Raw genomic sequence first — 19139 nt, 5'->3', positions numbered from 1 at the left:
CTACCACAAAATTTCCAACAGGGATCCTTTTCTATCAGCCATCTTTATTACAGCAAAATTCAATCTTAAGCAGCAGAATAAGTGTCATAAATAAAACTTTTTTTCCCCTTAAAATTATGTCTCTCTCCTATACACATAGAAAGCTTTAAAAAAAATAATGCTTTTAAAAAGAAACCGAGTATTTCATCCATTCCTGCAAAACAAAATTGGGTTGGTTTGGATGATTAACCTGCTGTACCCTGAGTCCCAAATTACACAGAGCAATTTGAACCTGGATCTTTGAACTCTGCAGCAAAACATTAACAAAGAAGAAGTCCTTGCATTTCCCCCACCCCACCCCAAGATTTTCTCACTGTCCAAATAAGTTGCCGAAAAATGCTGGAGATCTAGAAGCTGTTGCTGACGCCATTGGAAGAGAAGTAAGGGTTGGCCCTTACGGGTCCGGCAGTGGTAGATGTGAACCTGAGAAGGAAATGAACAGAACCCATTCTCACTAAATCAGGAGCAGCAAGTCTATTGTTACGGCAGGAACATTTGTGTGCAGTGATATGGCTGGTGTTGTATATATCGCTGAGTCCCAAGCAGGTTCAGTGTGTCTCTGCATGCTTTGCTCACAGAGACACATTGCACACCCCGGCATCATCCCTGTCAGTGAGGTCTGGACCACCTAGGAGCAGAGATTAATGACTTATGCGGAGATATGACAACAACAGAGTGGTGGGTGGGAAAGTTGGTGAGGTTTTAAGGACAAGATGCTTTTCCTTTGAGGATTTCGGAGACTACAGAAATACAGGCAGGTCCCCATATCCCCGGATCCGGTTTTCATGGTTCCAGTTATCCGCAGAACCCTCCCATGCACTCACTGACATTCTCCGTGGCACATATATTCAAATCCACAGGTGCCCACAGATAAGATGAGCCCACTGCATATGGCACTCACCGCCACTGCCATGGCCGTCTCTCTATTTCCTTTCCTCCAAAGCAAATTTCTTATCATTGGAACTGGGGAAGGCAGTAGCAGTGTGTGTTTCTAGGGCCCTGATGGTATTTATTCCTGGTGAGAACTACCAGTTCCAGAATCCTTGACTGAAAATGGACGCTATTTGCATCATTTCTACCTAGAAAAGCCCACACTCACCCACCCTTTAAAAGACAGAAATACAGTCAGTTCTCATTATCCACTAGGGTTAGGTTCCTGGAAACCCCGGTGGATAGTGAACCATTGATCCTATGAGATCAGTGGGGTTAGGGGGAGGGGTAGCTTACCTGCAGACTGTGGAGACCATCAACACAGCAGCAGAGCCTTTCAAAATGGCATCTGCAAATAGCATGGAAACCTTTAAAATGGTTGTGGGTGGTTTCAGAGACTGTGAGTAGCCAAGAGCACCATGAAAATGGCACGAGATAAGTGGCAACCTTGTTGCCTGCAAATAAGCAAATCCTTGGGTAGCAAATCTGCAATTAGTGGGAACTGACTGTAACACTGGCGTCCCATGATGCATTCCCAAGCAAAAGAAGTGGGGTGGTCCATGAGGCACTCCCTAGAAGAGCCCATCTCCACTTTCTCCACCACCAAAAGTAAGCCATTTGCTTTGGGGGAAGTCGAACAGAGACGTGCCCCTGTATCCATGGGGAATAAGTTCCAGGGACTCCTCACAGATACAGAAACTGCAGATATAGGGGGTACCTGTATTAATAGAGGCCCTTGCACGTGCCTCTCACACAGACATAAGAACATAAGAACAGCCCCACTGGATCAGGCCATAGGCCCATCTAGTCCAGCTTCCTGTGTCTCACAGCGGCCCACCAAATGCCCCAGAGAGCACACCAGGTAACAAGAGACCTCATCCTGGTGCCCTGCCTTGCATCTGGCATTCTGACATAGTTTCTAAAATCAGGAGGTGGTACATGCACAGCATGGCTTATAACCTGTAATGGATTTTTCCTCCAGAAACTTGTCCAAACCCCTTTTAAAGGGGTCCAGGCCATCACCACATCCTGTGGCAAGGAGTTCCACAGACCGACCACACGCTGAGTAAAGAAATATTTTCTTTTGTCTGTCCTAACTCTCCCAACACTCAATTTTATTAATTGTAGAGATCTACAACCTAGGCAAATTATGCCACCATTATACCTATGAAAAGGTCTGAAATGGTGGGGATGAAGATTAGTTTCACAAGCACTAGCACCCAACTTGGTTTGCAGTTATGCTACCATTAAAAAAAAAAAAAGGCTTCTTCCCAGTCCAGCTAATAAGGAACCAGAGTTAACATGATGTCATGTAATCTGGTCAGTCGGATTTGGGTAACTGATTATGTCAGAAAGTCAAATCAAAGTGAAGATAATGCCCCTGATTTCACTCTGAATTTTCACCCCATTTCATAATCTCCTCTAAAAAAAACTGTTACCCTGCACATGCCCGATCTCGTCTGATCTTGGAAGCTAAGCAGGGTCAGGCCTGGTTTAGTACTTGGATGGGAGACCGCCTGGGAATACCGGCTGCTGTAGGCTTATACCATGATCTCGGAAGCTAAGCAGGGTCAGGCCTGGTTAGTACTTGGATGGGAGACCGCCTGGGAATACCGGCTGCTGTAGGCTTATACCATGATCTCGGAAGCTAAGCAGGGTCAGGCCTGGTTAGTACTTGGATGGGAGACCACCTGGGAATACCGGCTGCTGTAGGCTTATACCATGATCTCGGAAGCTAAGTAGGGTCAGGCCTGGTTAGTTGTTGGATGGGAGACCGCCTGGGAATACTGGGTGCTGTAGGCTTAGACCATGATCTGGGAAGCTAAGCAGGGTCAGGCCTGGTTAGTACTTGGATGGGAGACCGCCTGGGAATACTGGGTGCTGTAGGCTTAGACCATGATCTCGGAAGCTAAGCAGGGTCAGGCCTGGTTAGTACTTGGATGGGAGACCACCTGGGAATACCGGCTGCTGTAGGCTTATACCATAGTCTTTCGAGACTGAAGGTTGCCAACCAAGCCAACCAAGCAAAAAAAAAAAATATCACTGAAGAAGCGTGTATTTCATGGGCGGAAGTTATTTTTGCAAATCTCTATGGAAATGGCCATATAGTCCTTTTGGCAGTTTCCCCCTCATGAAGAAAAAAAGAATCAGAAATTCCATACAGCTTTTTCACTAAATGTCCTTCCCTCTACTAAGATAAATTAAGCTCCAGCCCTGACCATCTCCTACTGATGCAATGGCACGGCATAGTACCCTTACCCATAGGAAGGAGAAAATGGATACTGTGGTCCATCACCCGCCATTGCCGGGGGATCACGCACACTGCTGGATGGCTTGGTGGGGTTCCTCTGCTGGTAAGAGTAACCAGGTTGAACCAGTGGGATGTAGCTGAGCACTGGTGTGTATGATGAACGGAAGATCTGTTGCGGATTGTAAGGAGCTACCTGTGAAACAGAGGATGTGGGAGGGGTGAAAAGCGACGATATTTAAGGGTGGCCTTTGTTAGGGTGGAAACATTTGGATTATCTCATAACTTTAAAACAACCTAGGCCTCCTCTAGATGGGCAAAGAGGCACCTATTAAGAGGTGGATCTACCTGCACATGCCCGATCTCGTCTGATCTCGGAAGCTAAGCAGGGTCAGGCCTGGTTAGTACTTGGATGGGAGACCGCCTGGGAATACCGGGTGCTGTAGGCTTATACCATGATCTCGGAAGCTAAGCAGGGTCAGGCCTGGTTAGTACTTGGATGGGAGACCGCCTGGGAATACTGGGTGCTGTAGGCTTATACCATGATCTGGGAAGCTAAGCAGGGTGAGGCCTGGTTAGTACTTGGATGGGAGACCGCCTTGGAATACCGGGTGCTGTAGGCTTATACCATAGTCTTTCGAGACTGAAGGTTGCCAACCAACCAACCAACCATCTTCGCAGGGGGGAGAGCAACTGCTCTCAATCATCCCAGTGTAGCATTTTCCCCAATGGCTCTTTGCTGGTGCTTCCTTTGGGTCTGCAAAGGTAGGTGATGGTTAACTATCTCTGCATTGTTTCCTGCATTGTTACCCCTGCTAATTGGGTAAGAGGCACTTTTTCAAGTGGGTGCTCCTCTTTTTAGCAGGGGGAGAGTAACTGGCCCTCCTCACCCCAGCAGTGTCTTTTCTAGTGGCTACCTGCTTGTGTTCTTTTGCATTTTTTTTACGTTGTGAGCCCTTTTGGGACAGGGAGCCATTCGTTGCTTGTTTGATTTTCTCTGTAAACCGCTTTGTGAACTTTTTGTTGAAAAGCGGTATATAAATACTGTTAATAATTAATAATAATTGTTTCCTTCCCCCCCCCATCAGTCCCTAAGCAGTTGTTTAACTCTAAATGAGACAGTATAGCAAATTCAGGGGCTAAATAGCCACTTCAAGGGGGACAATTTTCAGTAGGAAAACTTATGGGAGAGGGGTGATATCCTCTTCCAATGCAAGCCTGATCCAGATCACTACTTGCCGATGCATTTAACATCATGCATAATTTGCATGATTAATTAAGGCACCATTTGCAAGAAGGGGCAAAGAGACCAAGAACCACCAGCAAGGATAGGACCTCACATCTCTAGGGGTGAACGCGTTCCCCTAGCTCTGTTCCTTTATGAAACTCTGCCTCCACTCCTTATGAATTTATGGCTGAACAAGGGGAATTTCTAACATTAATTCTGAAATTGTAGTATGTGGAGTTTAACGCAGCTAATTCATTTCCCGGCACTCAGAGGATGCACACGTGCATTGATAAAATATTGCCCCCCAAAACTGGTACATGTAATTGCCCATGTACACCTGTACATTGGTAAAACACTACACAAAAGAACCTTGATATTTTTGGGTAATGTCATGGGATGATAGAGTCTAGGGCCCCAGCATGGCTTCATCTGACCCTGGAGGGTGGGAAGACACAAATAAGCAAAAGGACTAAAAGTTGTGAAAACTTGTGCTTTTACAGCAACTACACAAGACTGGAAGTGGGAAATTCTTCACACACTGAGTCCACTGTGGAAACAAGACCAAGTAATGCAGAACTTAAAAATCCAGGGGGAAACTCAGATGCGGGGAATTTGGGAAGAATCTCTACTCATGTCACACTTGTACCTCCCCTCTCTCCCTCCCTGCAAGCAGGCCCTTACAAAATCCAGTAAACAGCCCAATGCTACCCTTTTCCTCACCATAGCATGCAGCATACCAAATGGGCTGCACTGTGGTGGCAGGAGGCCAATCGAGAGGCTTGGGAGAGGCAAGGGGAAATATTTTCCCTTAAGCCCCTCGTTCACCAATCAAGGCGCATGTCCGAGGAGACAAAGGGGCATGTTGGCAGGAATAGTATCCAGCAGAAGTCACTCAGGCCAGGTGCTATTCCATCAGAGGTTACAAGCCTGCCCTCCCCGTCATTGTTCATCTTTATTGGGGGCCGTCCACTGAATTCCCAACCCTTGGTGAAGGAGCTTAAAACAGAAGCTCTGGTTTCATCACATGAGGCTGGTGGTGCAGATTCTCTACGAAAGCCCATCTGTCTTTCATTTGTCAGAAAGAAAGAAAGAAAGAAAGAAAGAAAGAAAGAAAGAAAGAAAGAAAGAAAGAAAGAAAGAAAGAAAGAAAGAAAGAAAGAAAGAAAGAAAGAAAGAAAGAAAGATTGATTTCCATAACACAAGGGAAATTTCTCAGGGAGTTTCCACACTTCCCTAGCGGAAGAAGTCATTGAAATTTGTTTAATTTTCTTCAGATTTCCTAGGAGTGTTTCACTTGAAAAACTGAACACAATGTTCTTTTCCTCATCAACATTGCAGTACATTCTTTGCCAAACTTGAACAATAACAACAAACAAACAAACAAGACTAGTTGGGCAACCACTGAAGAACCACTGAAGAACCACTGAAGAACTCCAGTTGCCCTGGGTTTGTCAATCACAGAGAAAAGCCTTACATCAGGGGTGCTCAATAGGTGGATCGCGATCTACCAGTAGATCGCGAGGCAAAATGAGTAGATCGCGGAGCCCTGTCTCTCCAAACTGCTAATATGTCAGTTTCGTCTAGTGACTAGACGAAACTGACATATTTAGCTTAACTGACACTGAAACTGACACTTTAGCTGCTCTTCAGGCATGCATCAACAAAACTGACGAAACTGACTAGACTCCAGCAGGGGCTCCATACATTAAAGGGGGTGTCTGTCAGACGCTTGCTTCCCCCCGGTAGATCTCTGGGCCTTGCTGGGTTTCAAAGTAGCTCTCGAGCCAAAAAAGTGTGAGCACCCCTGCCTTACATGCACATACATCACCAGGTTGCCTGGGGTACTTGGGAAAAGCTGTGCCCAGGGCCCCCAAGAGCAGCTACCACTGCCACCAGCTCTGACGGGTCCATCTGAGCACATGGGTTCTCGACCAGTGCCCAACCCCTGCCCACATACAAACAACTTTATACACATTCACAAAGGCCCCTTTCACGCTAGCAATGGACACACTAGCATGACCTGCAGGCACAACCAACCACAGTGGCTGAGCTACGGATTAGCTCCCGCCCCCTTTTTCATGTTCAGTGAAAGCATGAAGTGGGACGGGGGTGCAATGTGTGAAGATGATTAGCCTGTCCACAGTTGTGGACCCATGACATACCTGCCTGGAATAGCATCCAAGCTGAGGGTGTAACGTCTGCTGGTATGGAATCCGTGCTCTTTGTTGGTACAAACTCTGTTCAAAATACAAAAGGCAGGAATTAGTCACTGTGGGCCTGAATTTGCCAGTCCAAATCTCTATATTTGAGACCTCCCTCTGGAACCTCGTTCAGGTTTGCTGCTGTTGCCATTTTCAACACTTTTCGTCTCATGGTACACTGACTTCTGTGGTCTTCTCTATGGTTTTCGCCTCTTGTGACGTCAACTTCAGCTTCCAGGAGACCCTTCTGGGTTCTGCAGCTCTGTTTTTAGGGCAATTGTTTATATAAAACAAATTGTCTGTTCTTCTTCTTCCACCGGCTCTGGAACAGACAATTTGTTACTACAGACCGTTTCCTCAAAACGGAGACACAGAACCCAGAAGAGATTTTTGGTGATTTTTTTTCAATTGCTGTGCTCCAAACTTCCACCTGTGCCACACCTGCAGATCTTTTGTGGCACCCCAGTGGACCACAGCACACCAATTGAAAATCACAGTGCTACTGACTGACTTGAAAAACTCACCATTGCATGGTAAGTTGGTGGGTAATTCTTTCTTTATCTTTTAATCAATCAATCAATCGCATCTAAGCAAATCTGCTTATGACCAAAACCTAGATACGGGTCCTTTGCTAACCCTTTAAAAAAAAAAAGATTTATGAAATAATTTTATGCTGTATAAAATATACCGTATTTTTCGCTCCATAAGACGCACCTGACCATAAGACGCACCTATTTTTTAGAGGAGGAAAACAGGAAAAAAAAATATTCTGAACCAAATAGTGTAATAAAATATTTAATAAACTATAACAGAATAACATTTGAACCATCCCCCCCTTCTTAGGATGAATGGGATCATAAACTGGCATGAAGATCCCTCCTTTTATTAGGGTGAATGGGATCATAATCTGGTATAAAGATCCCTCCCTTTATTAGGGTGAACAGGATCATAAATTGGCATGAAGATCCTCCCTTCATTAAGGTCCCCAACGTGCACTCTTTTTTGCAGTATTCGCTCCATAAGACGCACACACTTCCCCCCCCCCCACTTTTTGGGGGGGGAAAAGTGCGTCTTATGGAGCGAAAAATATGGTAAACGACCAAAACACATTTAAGCAAGGCACATACCCCAGAGAAAACTTCACTGAAACATCACGTAATAAAATGAAAGAGGGGAAAAAAGAATTCCCTTTTCCATATACATAACAGATTACTTGAAAATCCTTGGACAATATTCACCACTTCCCTTTTAGCATACTCTGGAGTTCTACACATATTCTGATGGACCACAAAGAGATTCCATTGTTTCATGTGTGTATTTTTTGTTTGACTTTATGTCTCTCTCACATCTTTATATAATAGGTGAGAAGTTTTTCTAGCAGTGCAACCCTGGGCATGTCTGCTCAGAAGCAAGTCCCACTGAATTCAATGGAGCTTAGAGTGCAATCCAGAGCACTTGTTGGGCTGGAGCAATTCCCTTGCGCCGGCCTGGGAGTGTCACAAACTTGCTGTAAGGCACATCTGCAATGACAGGGAAGTCAGGGAGGCTGGTGCGAGGATGCGGACTGCCCTTCTTGCACCATATCCCCACTGGGCAGGGTTACGTTTGTGCCGGCGCAGGGAGTTAGGGAAGGACGGAAGCAGGCTGGCTGGTGGGCAAACCAGGCGCAGCGCTACACCAGGCTGCTCAGATCTGTGCTAGCGATTTAACCGGTGCAGATCCATGGCCCTACTGAGGTGGCTGCTGTGCGAATCAATCCCCTTACTCTGAGTTGTGCGGGATCCACCTCCTACCCTGCCCTGGATACAGAGCAGGCCAGCGGACCTGCCTGTTTCAGCGCAGGGTAGGATTGGGCTGCACACCTCCCAAGTGCGCAGGGTTGCAGCTGACTCAAGTCCTTAAATTGTAAGGAAAACTTGGAATTGCAATTTAATAAGCAGAGACTACTTGTTGATAGAAGGAAAAGAGACATCTCCCCTTGATGGGCAGAACACTAAACAAACATGGCAGGGACTTATCTTTCTCAAGTCATGTTGACTCTTCATCTTTTTGTCATCATTAAACATGGGAGGAACGTCCTGGTAATGCAAATCATCATCATCGTCCTCACTGTCATTGCCAGGGTTCCCTGATCACTGCAACATGGAGGCTTTCCTGGTACATTTATATCAACTGCTAAGCGAGAAACAAGGCAGCCGCAGCATCCCTAGTTCACACCCCCCCCCCCCCCCGGCACAAAGTCACTTACACTCTCCCAAGGCAAACGCCAATGGGAAAATCACCCAATTCAGTTTAACATTCCAAGAGGAAATTGTGGGTTGCAACCTTTTTACTCAATGCCATTGGACCTTGATATCTGCAGATGACGGAATCCGTGGATGGGGTTCAACAAGACCTCTGGTTGCGACCAGTTCTGAGGCTCAGTGATGGAATGTCCTGGTGTCCAGGTCTTGCCTGGTACCTCTGGAGCCAAAAGAGAGTCCTGCAGATCCAGCACTTCAGATGACCCTAGCAGTGCAGCCCCGACCTTCACTAAGAGACTGTCAGCACTTTCAGATCAGGAACATGCGGCCGGGGAGGCAGAGCCTCCCCTGCCCTGTCAGCCCAGCCTCCCTTGTGATTGCACACATGCTCTACCCAGTTTCTGCCACGGCCCACTGCCACTCAAGCTTGCCCAAGTTTCAACCCCCTCTCTGATTGCAAAGGCACTGGGTAGCCCCCAGAATGCCTTGTGGCACGACATCAGCTCCATGCGCTGTGGCTCCCCAACCTCGGATCTCATCACACATCAGTATTCCAGGTTATTCTGCTCCTGCCTACAGACCTATTTTGCTCCAAGTCCTTGCCACCCCTCCAGCTGTCGGGCTGGAATCTTTCAGGCAGTCAGCTGTGTGCCTTTTAAATAGGTCTCTCCGGCATATTTTTCAGGGGAAGAGCAATGGTCCCGATTATTCTGAACACAGCATCCCCTCCAGGTAGGTATTTTACTAGTGCTTCTGGTCCCCTGCGCTTCTTTAAAAATTATGAGCCCTTTTAGGACAAGGAGCCGTTTCTTTTCCCACAGAAACCATTCCGGGTACCTTTTTCTTGAGAAGTCAGATATAAATATTCCTATGAATAATAACAACCAATATGAGGTGAGCCACCCCACGAATAGACCTTTTCCCCTGCAAGTTTTGTGCCAAGAGCCGCATTCATTATCTGAGATCTCTGCTACGCTCCAGCGCTGGTACCTGTGTTCAGGTTTATGTCATTACCTGGTACTGTGGGAAGCCAGAGTGGTTTGGAAAAACAGGAGGTGGAGGGTAATTAAGGCTAAGCCACATCGGCTGTTTTAACGAGGTGGTGGTTGAGGTTGCCGGGAATCGCGGGGTGAAAACGTTCCCGCTGTACTTGAGGTTGTTCTTATCAATGACTGCCGACGCTGCTGCAAGACACAAGCCAAAGTTAGACGCCATGCCGGGGAAGCTGCGGTTTGAAGCGAGTTGTTTAGAGACAGCCCTGCCTTGCTGTCGTTTCTGAGCCACGAGGATTCAAAAGTAGACACGGAGGCAGCACAGTGCGCTACAGACCGAGAAGCTGAGCGCAAAGGGGGCAGTGCAACCCAGCATGGCCCCCTCCCCTTGGACAGCCCATAAGCTTTCCCTGACGTGGTTTAACTATAAATGCTTCCTGGGTCTTTTAGGCTACAAGCCTATACATGCTCTCCTGGAAGTAAGACCCACTGAACACAGTGGGAATTACATGCACAGGATTGCACTGTTACAGCCCAATGCTATCTAACCTCCCCCGCTGATCCACCGGAGTTTGCACTGCATTGGGCAGGAGGTCTGGCTCAGTTGGTAGAGCTGCCGCCTTGTATGCCTGAAGATCTGAGGCTGCCAGTTCGAAACAACCGGAAGCACCCGAGAACTGACGACACGCCGATATACTGATGAGCTGACCCTCGGTGGCAGAGAGGAGTTGCCCTCAAGTGGAGCGTGGGAGGCGAAGGGCCAGAGAGAGACCAGACCGGGAAGGAATCCAGCTGGAAGGAGGAGTTCTATGAAAGACTAGAACTATTCAATTGCAAAAATCCCTACGGGGTTTAGAACAGCCTGCCTATGTAAACCGCCTTGGATTAAAGTCTGAGGAGAAATCTGACGCCCAAAGAAAGGCAGTATATAAATACCTCTATAAATAAATAAAATAAATAAATAAAATATTCTGCAGGGAGGGAAGTTCCAGTCCTCCTCTGGATAAGGGTCACATCAGCTCCCTTGCTCAGGGGTTAGCCTCCAATGCTGCAATGGCTCTACTTGGACCTGCACCAGTTATTTTTCTGGGGCAAGTCCGAGTGGAGCCAGGAAGGTCAGGGAGAGGGACAGGATATCAGCAGATCTGCTGCTGCCAATACTGCCCCTTCCCGGCCTCAATAGGATCCCCCTCCCCACTGCAGTCTTTGCCCTTTTCCTCCCCCTCCCTCGCCTGTCCTACCCACCCCGCCCCAACTTACTGGTACTGGGGTTCTTTGCACGCCACAGGCACACAGCTATAGCTACTTGGGGCAGTTGCCTGGCTATGCAGAAAGGCAGGCTGTCTTTTGCGAACACGGGTTCTGGTGGTGCAGCAGGCCCACAGGATTGGGCCTTTATTATAGTCAGGCCTCATGTATCTGACTCACAACTTTCTTGAACTTGGTGCCGGGGCTTCCCTGAATTGGCACTTGCATGTTAACCAGCCCTCCGGCTTCCTTCACCATTCCGTAAAATCACCATCTCTGCTGAGCTCCCAATTCTCACCATTGTTTTGGCAGAGCCCGTCGACGACGAGTTCTGAATCCGTTTTCGAGCAGATCTTGGCGAACACTGGGAGCTGCTTCTTCTGCCCGGCTCCTGGGCTCTCCATGATGGTCATGATTGGGCTGGGCCTCATCACACTGTCTTTGTGGGAGGCCGGTCCAAACATGTTGCTTTGGAGCAGGTCCTTGATCAGCTTGGTCTCTTCAGCTACCATCTTGTTGTCCAGCACTTTGGCCGCCTCGACGCGCTTCAGGGGGAACTGCGCCAACAGCTTTGTGATCTGTGTGTTGGAACCCATCACACGACAGCTCCCGCTCTCTGTACTTTTCGCGCTCTTGTAGATATATTTTGCTGGGAGCAAGATACCGGTGACGGTCGACTTCGTGGACAGCTGGACGTCACAGACTGACTGCAGCTTCATCTCCCTTTTGTTGCCCATGAGGGCTCTGTAGACATTTTCCATGGCTTCCCTCTCCTCAAATGCCTGGTCTCTGTCGGAGGATGTGGAGAGACTGTTGTTAGACAAGGCCTGAAATGGAGGGGTGGGGGTCACCTTGTCATCTTCAGCTCTCTGTGTCTCTAGCTCATTTGCATTCTCCTGAGTGAGGTTCAAATACTCTTGCTCAACCAGCAGGGAGATTTCATCTTTGCAAAGGCTAGTTTCCAGAGATCTATCAAAAGGAGAGAAGTGGGTCGGTTGGCTGGTTGGCAAGTATGTTTTTCCCACCTTTCCACTACAAAAGGCAGCTTACCAATTCAATCAAACCAAGATAACATACCAAACTTCTATATCTATTATTAAGAATATTTATATCATGCTTTTCAACAAAAAGCGGTTTACAGAAAATACACACACACACACACACACACACACACACACACACAGAGTGATATAGAGATACTGTGGTTTTTATTTGTGTGTTCTTATTTCGCTGCCAGTTATCGCTGTGATTGTTCTTAACTTGAATAAAATTGTTCTATATCTATATATGGATGGCTACCTAATCCAAAAGGGCTCACAGTCTCAAAAGATGCAGAAGAAGCAACCACAAATGGCCACTACACTGGGGCAAAGAGGGACATTTACTCTCCCCCCTGCTAAATATAAGAGGAGCACCTCTTGAAGAGTGGTTCAAGCTGTGTCCAGTTAGCAGGGTCGTCTTCAGTTATTATAAATGTAACTAGCAGTAGTGTAGCTGGCCCCTCTGGTATCTCGGGCTGTGACACTGGTATCACCGCCCTGGAAGTAACTGTGGTGACATGATGACATCACTGCCAATTACTTAAGGGTGACTGGCACTTGTGTGCCACTTTGAGCAGCTGACCACTTTGTTCAAGGGGGGGAAAAAAGTGGAAAGACCAGTCAGCCACTCAGAGAGGCTCGCAACTATTCTGAGTGCCTACAGGGTGGTGGTGCAAGAGAAGATACCTTGACACCCCTCTCCTGATCCCTGCTAATCTGATTTTACTGCCTGGTGCGGTTTACTGCTTCTGACCCTGTAAATTCATGGTTTTTGCTTTTGAATTTGCCATTCCCTGGAGCACAGAGCTGGCCACTGATCCCCTTGGGCCCTGTCAACCAAAAGGATGCAGCTATCAGAGTGAAGGAGCATTGCATCACAGAGCCAAATGAACAACTCAAGCAAGTGATTCGAGTTACAAGTGAAAAAGAGAAAACCACAGAGTAACCAAAGGTAAACCTTTGCTTAAGCCCTCCAAAATACCAAACCCAGCTGGCTTGCTTATTACCAAATGCTATTCAAGAGCCTCACTGTGATTTGCCTCGTCTCCCGCCCTGAGTTTGTTATAAACTCCAGGGACGGAACATCTGGCATCATAAACATGCTGTATATATGCACTTATCTATACATATAAATATCGTGCCAAATTTCTTAGTAAAACCGTACATTACTTAATTATCTCTAATTATGGCATCACTGTGTAATTAAGAACACAGCTTGTACTGTTTCATAAATGGAACAGATCTTTCATCCCATTCCGTTCAAAACCTCCCCAAAACTTTGGAGTTTCTTCAAACAGAGAGCTGAGTGATGTTTTATTCACTATTTGTAACCAAAGCAAAAGCTTATGTATAGTGGCATAGCTAGAGAGGGTGCAAAGCACTAGGTTTTGCAGAGAGCCTCAGTGCGGTGTGAAATGGGTCCCTCCCCTTTGGAGCCATTTCAGATGGTGGTAGCAAAAGGGAGCAAAAGGGCCCCTTGCAGGCTGTACTGTGGCTCCCTGCAAACTTAGTGCTTTGCACCCCCTTCTAGCTACGCCACTGCTTACATATCCCCGGATAGAAGAGAGAAAAGTAGAGGATTAAGATCCCACCTCATTCCACCCCTAAATGGAGAATGCTGTTGACTAAGGTGTGGTCCATCCACAGCCCTCCTCTGCTCCTGGTGCTGAGAACTGAGTAGGGTTGGATCTAGACAGAAACTGCCCCCTTCCTCATGTACACGTATGCCTTGAACTGGGATTCAGAGCTTCTCAGCATTGGCCCATGATATGTCATTTGTGTTCTGGTCACAAAAAGCAGACCGGATTCCTTAACATGCTAAATGACTGTTCCTTAGAGCAGCTAGTCATGGAGCCCACCAGAGGACAGGTGACTCTGGATTTAATATTGAGATACAGGAAGCTGGACTAGATGGGCCTATGGCCTGATCCAGGGGGGCTGTTCTTATGTTGGAATGCTGCCAACTCATTAGCCCAGTGGTGGCCAACCCTGCCTTAGCTAGAGATGCCCCCCAGGGCAGGCTGGTAGCAGACCAGTGGCACTCTTCACACCCACATTATTGATGCTGAAGGGCAGTTCCATGGTGAGTGCTCTCTAGGACACCAGGGGTTCAAACCCAGGTCTCTGGAAGCACAGCTCAGGCACCTTGTGTCACCACCGCTCTCAGTAGAGGGAGTTCTGAGCCCAAGTTCTGCTGCACTGCAGTGCCACCCACATAATGGCCAGAACTGGTACTGCGGCGCTGCTCTGCCCAGGACCAGATGAACCAATGGGGGGGGGATTAGCTGGCCCCAGATGATCATTGTTCCAGGCTGAGTTTCTAGGACTGAGTGACTGCAGATGGCTGGGGAAAAGTATAGGCTCAACTTGCTAAACTAACATGGCCTGCATGATAACTGGGCTCTCCCAGTGCCTCGGTGTCATCTCCCCACTCTTGGTCCGCTTGCCTTTCTGAGGCCTCCTTCTAACATTCCCTCCCAGAGCTTTGGCAGAAGCAGCGTTGCTGAAAGGGTGGTGCTGGGAGAGCCCAAGGATGGATAAAGGGCCACAGGTTTGACACCCCTAATTTAGACCTCCCCGGTTCTTGAGGCTACTGGGGATTTTGCAAGACGGAAGGACTTGTTTTCCTCTTGGTGCTGCAAAACAAAACTTGAAAAGTTTTGCCTCCTCTTGCCAGGACCATTCTTGATTTGGGAGGGGAAATGGGGTATGACATCTAACACTTACAGACGAGAGGGTTTTCTAAATGGCCTTCACTGGGGCCTGAGATGACATCGCTTTTAGTTAAGCGAAGAGGATTCTGATCTTGTCATTTCCTATTCTCCTGACCTCGGAGGCAAAGGCATCTGCTGCAGATACCTTTGACGTGTTCAAGTTCCCCTAAAGGGCACGGTTTGTTTGTGTGTCCCCCACCCCCCGTTTAGCTCTCAGCCCACGCTTGTCTAGCAGAGATGGAAGGTGCCTGTTCAATTTGTCATCCACAGTAGCATTTGGGGCCAAGATTATACCTCTGTGCCCTTTTGCTTGATCTGGCCGCCTTTAATTATTTTAACGTATTGACTTATGCAAACGAGCCGCTCCAAGCCAATCTGAAAGGGCTCAAGAATCTTTTGAACAAACAACCAAGATTTGCCTTCCTCGGCCGGGGTATTTTGTTGTGCTGAGTGTCTGTTCCTGCATCCTCAAAGGGACGTGAATTTGAGAAATTCTCTTGTTCCCTCGATATTCCATGTCAACATTATTTTTCATTACGCTAAGGCTGGGAGGCTGTTTAACATCATGAATCCCTTCTGGCCCCGACCTTTATCCCCTTCTTGTGAAGACGGTTGAACTCTGTTTCCTAAACTTTTTATTGTCACTGAATTAAAACTGCAGGACACACTCCAAAAGGCACGACAGTGGGCCCTTGTTTTCTGTGGGGGTTCGTTCCAGAAACCCCTACGGATAACAAACCCTTCAGAGGGGCTCCGCTATGAGTAGTATCCGACCATGGGTGCCAGCCAGGTCAGACCCTCTTAGTTCTGTTCCTACTGGGCATGTGAATGTTCTTTCCCCCTCCCCCCAAAAAAGGAACAAAACAAAGTAGGCCCAACCAAATGGGTCCTGAGTCACCTAGGTCAGTGGTTCTCACACATTGAGCCCTAGGACCCACTTTTTAGAATGAGAACCTGTCAGGACCCACCAGAAGTGATGTCATGACCGGAAGTGACATCAAGCAGGAAATTTTTAACAATACTAGGCTACAATCCTACCCACACTTAGAGCCCAATCCTATCCACACTTTCCTGGGAGTAAGACTCATTGACCATAAAGATATTTACTTCTGAGTAGACATGCAGAGGATTGGGCTGTTAGTCAGGAGCAAGTCCTATTTACTATCATTGTTAAAAGAATATACATAGTAGCTTATTCAAAGTACAGGTCTGTAACATTTCCCCAAATGCATCACATACCATATTAAAAATAAAATATTGAAATGAATGGGGACCCACCTGAAATTGGCTCACGACCCATCTAGTAGGTTCCAACCTACTATGTCTGAGAAACACTGACCTAGGTAATATGCAGTGCAGTTTTGGTCCTGCCTTTTATATGTGTTTTCCCCATTCATTGTGGCCCCCTGTGAGGGTAACTTTTTGAGTGGAGAAAGTCTTCTTTGAGCCCCCTAGGAGCAAAGCATCTTGGGAAAATCTTTTATTTTCCCTGTCCCTGAAAAGGGGGGTTTGCTTTCTCAAAACTTATTCCCCCCCCCCCCAAAAAAGGGATAAAATCATTTTTGAAAAGTATGAAAAAAGACATTTTAAATCAGCATGAATAAAATTGCACGTTTTGAAGACATAAATACAAAAATGTCTTCGTTTGAGCTGCCTGGGGAGTGAGGTGTCATACCTTCTGCACGCATGGGCTTTGCAAATTACATTGGACTGAAACCGTCAGTATTTTGCATTTTATTAAGAAGACACACAGCTTGGACAGTTGCCAACTGCTGCTAATTAATGACTGTGTTTGCAAATTTCACCATAATCTTCCAACTTCAGGAGCGTCCTCTAAAAGGTGGTCCATTTTAATATGAAAATTGGACTTGGCCTTATCCACACTGCCCTGCCCCTCCACCGCACACTCCTGCCAATGGAGACTTCTGGAAAATGATTTCCTGCCAACCCCAGAATTTCCGAGGAACAGATGTTCCCAGCCACCACCTAGCAAGCTGTGATCTTTCTCCCCGCTCTCTGTACTTGACTGCATTGTTTCTCCTATAAATATTTTGACTTTTTAATGCAGATGCTACTGTGGGAACTGGTTAAATACTGGGAGCTGCTTTCCAGACTCACAGGTGCAGGTTGATATCAGGGAGGTGATTTTTGCACGGGGAAGTCAAAGCTGTTTATCGCATCCTTCCACTGCAAGTGTGACGTTAGAGCTCCTCTCATACTGTGGACAGACTGAACCCCAAAGCAGTTTCAAACTCACATTTATATACCCTCTGAATTTTCCTCATCACCTCTGGAAGATGCTAAAGTCTTTTTCAGACATTCCTTCTTTGCTCAACACATGGAGTGGACAGCACAAGTCATCCTAACATCTAATGGCAGAAGTGGTATGACAAATGCCCCCACCCCAGCTGTGTGCCAGGCACGTCTTCCACCGCACCTCCTGCTCCCTGGATAAGTCAGAAGGGAATGGAGTGGAAGGGCAAGTGTGGGAGCTCTAACCCAACACTGTCCTCTCCTCAGCACTTCCTGTTTTAAGGAAGTGAGAGGAGGAGGAGCCAATCCACTGGACAGATGAACATAATCCATCTAATGTTCTTATGTCCATTGCTTCACTCAGCCTCATTAACACTCCAACCTTGGAAGACCAGAAGCACACTGGCTGGTCCCGATCCTCACATGTCCACAGAACGTCGGAAAGGGGCTTCTGTCGGTGTGCAACTGCCCATGATAAAAGGCTCCCTTGTGATGGGGAACACTAGTCACACAAAATTTTCAATCATGTAAGGAGTTTACCAACAAAGAGCTGGGTCTGCACTGAAACCCACTTCACAATTTTTGCTGAGCGCAAGGGAGACAAGGGTCCGGACGGGTGGTCAAAATACCACTCCCTTCTCCCTCTGTGCCCTGAGTGCATGGCAGGTTCATCCAAAAAAGATGTTTGGACTTTAGATATAGGCTGATGGGTTCTGAGCTGTCTGTGACAGATCAGCAGAGAGATCTTGGGGTGGTGGTGGACAGGTCGATGAAAGCATCGACCCAATGTGCGGCGGCAGTGAAGAAGGCCAGTTCTATGCTTGGGATCATTAGGAAGGGTATTGAGAATAAAAAGGCAAATATTATAATATACAAATCGATGGTAAGGCTACACCTGAAGTATTGCATCCAGTTCTGGTCGCCACATCTCAGAAAGAGTATAGTGGAGATGGAAAAGGTGCAAAAGAGAGCGACTAAGATGATTACGGGGCTGGGGCACCTTCCTTATGAGGAAAGGCTACGGCGTTTGGGCCTCTTCAGCCTAGAAAAGAGGCGCTTGAGGGGGGACATGATTGAGACATACAAAATTATGCAGGGGATGGACAGAGTGGATAGAGAGATGCTCTTTACACTCTCACGTAACACAAGAACCAGGGGACATCCACTCAAATTAGTGTTGGGAGGGTTAGGACAGGCAAAAGAAAATATTTCTTTACTCAGTGTGTGGTTGGTCTGTGGAACTCCTTGCCACAGGATGTGGTGATGGCAACTGGCCTGGACGCCTTTAAAAGGGGATTGGACAAGTTTCTGGAGGAAAAATTCATTACGGGGTACAAGCCATGATGTGTATGCGCAATCTCCTGATTCTAGAAACGGGCTATGTCAGAATGCCAGATGCAAGGGAGGGCACCAGGATGAGGTCTCTAATTATCTGGTGTGCTCTCTGGGGCATTTGGTGGGCCGCTGTGAGATACAGGAAGCTGGACTAGATGGGCCTATGGCCTGATCCAGTGGGGCTGTTCTTATGTTCTTAACTACAATTCCCAGGAGGCCTTGCAGGTCTCTTGTTATCTGGTGTGCTCCCTGGGCATTTGGTGGGCATTTGGTGGGCCGCTGTGAGATACAGGAAGCTGGACTAGGTGGGCCTATGGCCTGATCCAGCAGGGCTCTTCTTATGTTCTTATGTTCTTAACTCTGGCCTAAAACTACTGCCCTAAAGCTGGGCACCTGGAACGTTAGGACAATGACACCTGGCTTCTCTGATGACCTGCAAGAAATAGACGACGCATGTAAAACAGCTGTCATCCACATGGAGCTGAGCAGACTGCAGATGGACATCATCGCCCTTCAAGAGACTAGGCTGCCAGATTCCGGATCTGTCAAGGAGAGAAATTTCTCATTTTTCTGGCAGGGAAAACCACCAAACGAAACCAGGGAACATGGCGTTGGCTTTGCGGTCAGAAATACCCTGCTGAAATCCATCATCCCACCTACTGTGGGAA

The 19139-nt window shown here is 47.3% G+C and overlaps 1 protein-coding gene and 1 pseudogene across 1 annotated transcript in view; one reads left to right on the top strand and one right to left on the bottom strand.

The window, feature by feature from the left end:
• Positions 1–386: 386 nt before the first annotated feature.
• The window catches only part of C10H1orf94 (chromosome 10 C1orf94 homolog), a 28969-nt gene continuing 10216 nt past the window's right edge, over positions 387–19139 (bottom strand). The window contains exons 2-6 of the mRNA XM_066639072.1: positions 11428–12098; positions 9904–10073; positions 6608–6682; positions 3229–3413; positions 387–462 (exon numbers count right to left, since the gene is read on the bottom strand). Of these exons, the coding sequence (XP_066495169.1) occupies positions 387–462; positions 3229–3413; positions 6608–6682; positions 9904–10073; positions 11428–12098 (1177 nt within the window). The remainder of the gene's footprint in view (positions 463–3228; positions 3414–6607; positions 6683–9903; positions 10074–11427; positions 12099–19139) is intronic.
• Positions 3548–3666, top strand: LOC136662034 (5S ribosomal RNA; annotated as a pseudogene).

This window comes from Tiliqua scincoides, chromosome 10 (assembly GCF_035046505.1).
Source record: "Tiliqua scincoides isolate rTilSci1 chromosome 10, rTilSci1.hap2, whole genome shotgun sequence".
In the NCBI taxonomy this organism is placed as follows: Eukaryota; Metazoa; Chordata; class Lepidosauria; order Squamata; family Scincidae; genus Tiliqua; species Tiliqua scincoides.
The sequence above is the reverse complement of the archived record's forward strand: the minus strand, read 5'-3'. Positions and strand labels throughout refer to the sequence as shown.